Here is a 1,761-nt window from a genome sequence, read left to right as displayed (position 1 = left end):
AAGTCGAGGTTTTCGTATATATAACTGTGATCCCTTCAAGGAGACTTTCAGACGTGATATCAAAAGTGGAGGCTTTGGGATTGTTGAAATGCTATTCTGTTGCAATATTTTAGCACTCGTTGGTGCTAGAACCAATACTCAATATCCTCCAAACAAAGTTATTATTTGGGATGATCATCAAAGCAGGTGCATTGGTGAGTTTTCGTTTAGGTCTGTGGTTCGTGCTGTGAAACTACGACGGGATCGCTTTGTTGTTGTTCTTGAGTACAAGATATATGTCTACAATTTTATGGATCTAAAGCTTCTTCATCAGATAGAGACTTTGGAGAATCCTAGGGGACTTTGCTGCCTGTCACACTACTCAAATACATCAGTATTGGCTTGTCCGGGCCTTCGACGAGGACAAGTTCGTGTTGAGCATTTTGGCCTGAACATGACAAAATTAATCAAGGCTCATGATTCTCAGATAGCATGCTTAACCTTGACAATGGATGGGCTTCTTCTTGCCACAGCTAGCACCAAGGGCACTTTGATAAGAATTTTCAATACAATGGATGGGACTCAGTTGCAAGAGGTACTTTCTTCCCTAAATCTGATTCACTACTTTAGGAGTATGTTAAACTGGTAACATGATTATATGAAGGCATATGCTAAAACTTGTAATATTCTCTTTAGGATTTCATAGGAATAATTTTCATGATGAAATTGCCTTAACAAGGTTTCCTGCATAAAAATAGCTTTAGATGTTTTGCAGTTGTACCTTCTCCTTTGAACTTAACCTGTCCATTGCTTCAAGAGGTGTATTTTAACATGTTATTATGGATACTTCTTTACGGCATGTTGATTCTACTACATTCACTTCCTGATAGGTACGCAGAGGTGTAGACAAAGCCGATATCTACAGTATAGCACTATCACCAAATGTTCAGTGGTTGTCGGTTTCTAGTGACAAAGGTACGATTCATGTATACAGCCTAAGAGTGCGAATTGTTGGGGAGGATGTTGCAACTGATAGCAGCACTGTTGGAAATCAAGCGCTGTTGTATCAACAGCATTCATCAACTTCACTTGATGCTCTTATTTCTCCGAGCACCGGTGCCAACCCTGGCTCATCATTGTCATTCATGAGAGGTGAGAATGTTTTCTTTTTTGGATGACAAGGGAAATCCCACAACCCTTTCGGGTGTAGGTAAACCCTAAGGAAGTAAACCAGCCTAGGTTACCCATAGCTGACCGGCTCAAACCAAGGGGGCAAGGATTCCCTTGTGGTTACAATTTACAAGTGTGGATCTCTTGCCATCTTGGCTGGGGTTACCCCCGGTGAGAATGTATTCTTAGTTATGCTGCTGAATGCTGATGCTTCATTTTCAACTTCTTCTAATCAAGTGTTCTTATTTTTACAGGGGTTTTACCAAGGTATTTTAGCTCGGAGTGGTCATTTGCTCAGTTTCACTTGCCAGAGTGTACCCAATTCATCGCTGCATTTGGTTCTCAGAACACTGTTATTATCGCTGGCATGGACGGGAGGTATGAGACACTATTCTCTAATTTGTCATTAAGATATACATTCGCAACACTTGGCACAAAGTCACTACACTTGCTTTTTATGTGTGTATAATTGTATATTCACTTCGTTCATTGCAAAATTTTGTCAGTCAAAAACTCTCATCATATTTTCCCTCTAATCTCCTTTCTTTTGTGTCACTAGTTTCTACAGGTGTAGCTTTGACCCTGTGAATGGAGGGGCTATGGCGCAGCAAG

The 1,761-nt window shown here is 40.6% G+C and overlaps 1 protein-coding gene across 1 annotated transcript; it reads left to right on the top strand.

Moving 5' to 3' along the window:
• Positions 1–88: 88 nt before the first annotated feature.
• On the top strand, positions 89–1,527 carry LOC116021270 (autophagy-related protein 18c-like; the record flags this gene model as incomplete). Its single annotated transcript, XM_031261896.1, has 3 exons — positions 89–574; positions 870–1,131; positions 1,404–1,527. Coding segments are annotated over exons 1-3 (872 nt in total), but the record flags the coding sequence as incomplete, so codon positions are not given.
• Between the last annotated feature and the right edge of the window lie 234 nt (positions 1,528–1,761).

The sequence above is a fragment of the Ipomoea triloba genome, chromosome 5 (assembly GCF_003576645.1).
Source record: "Ipomoea triloba cultivar NCNSP0323 chromosome 5, ASM357664v1".
NCBI classification, from domain to species: Eukaryota; Viridiplantae; Streptophyta; class Magnoliopsida; order Solanales; family Convolvulaceae; genus Ipomoea; species Ipomoea triloba.
Note: the sequence above shows the minus strand (reverse complement) of the source record. Positions and strands in the feature narration are given on the sequence as shown.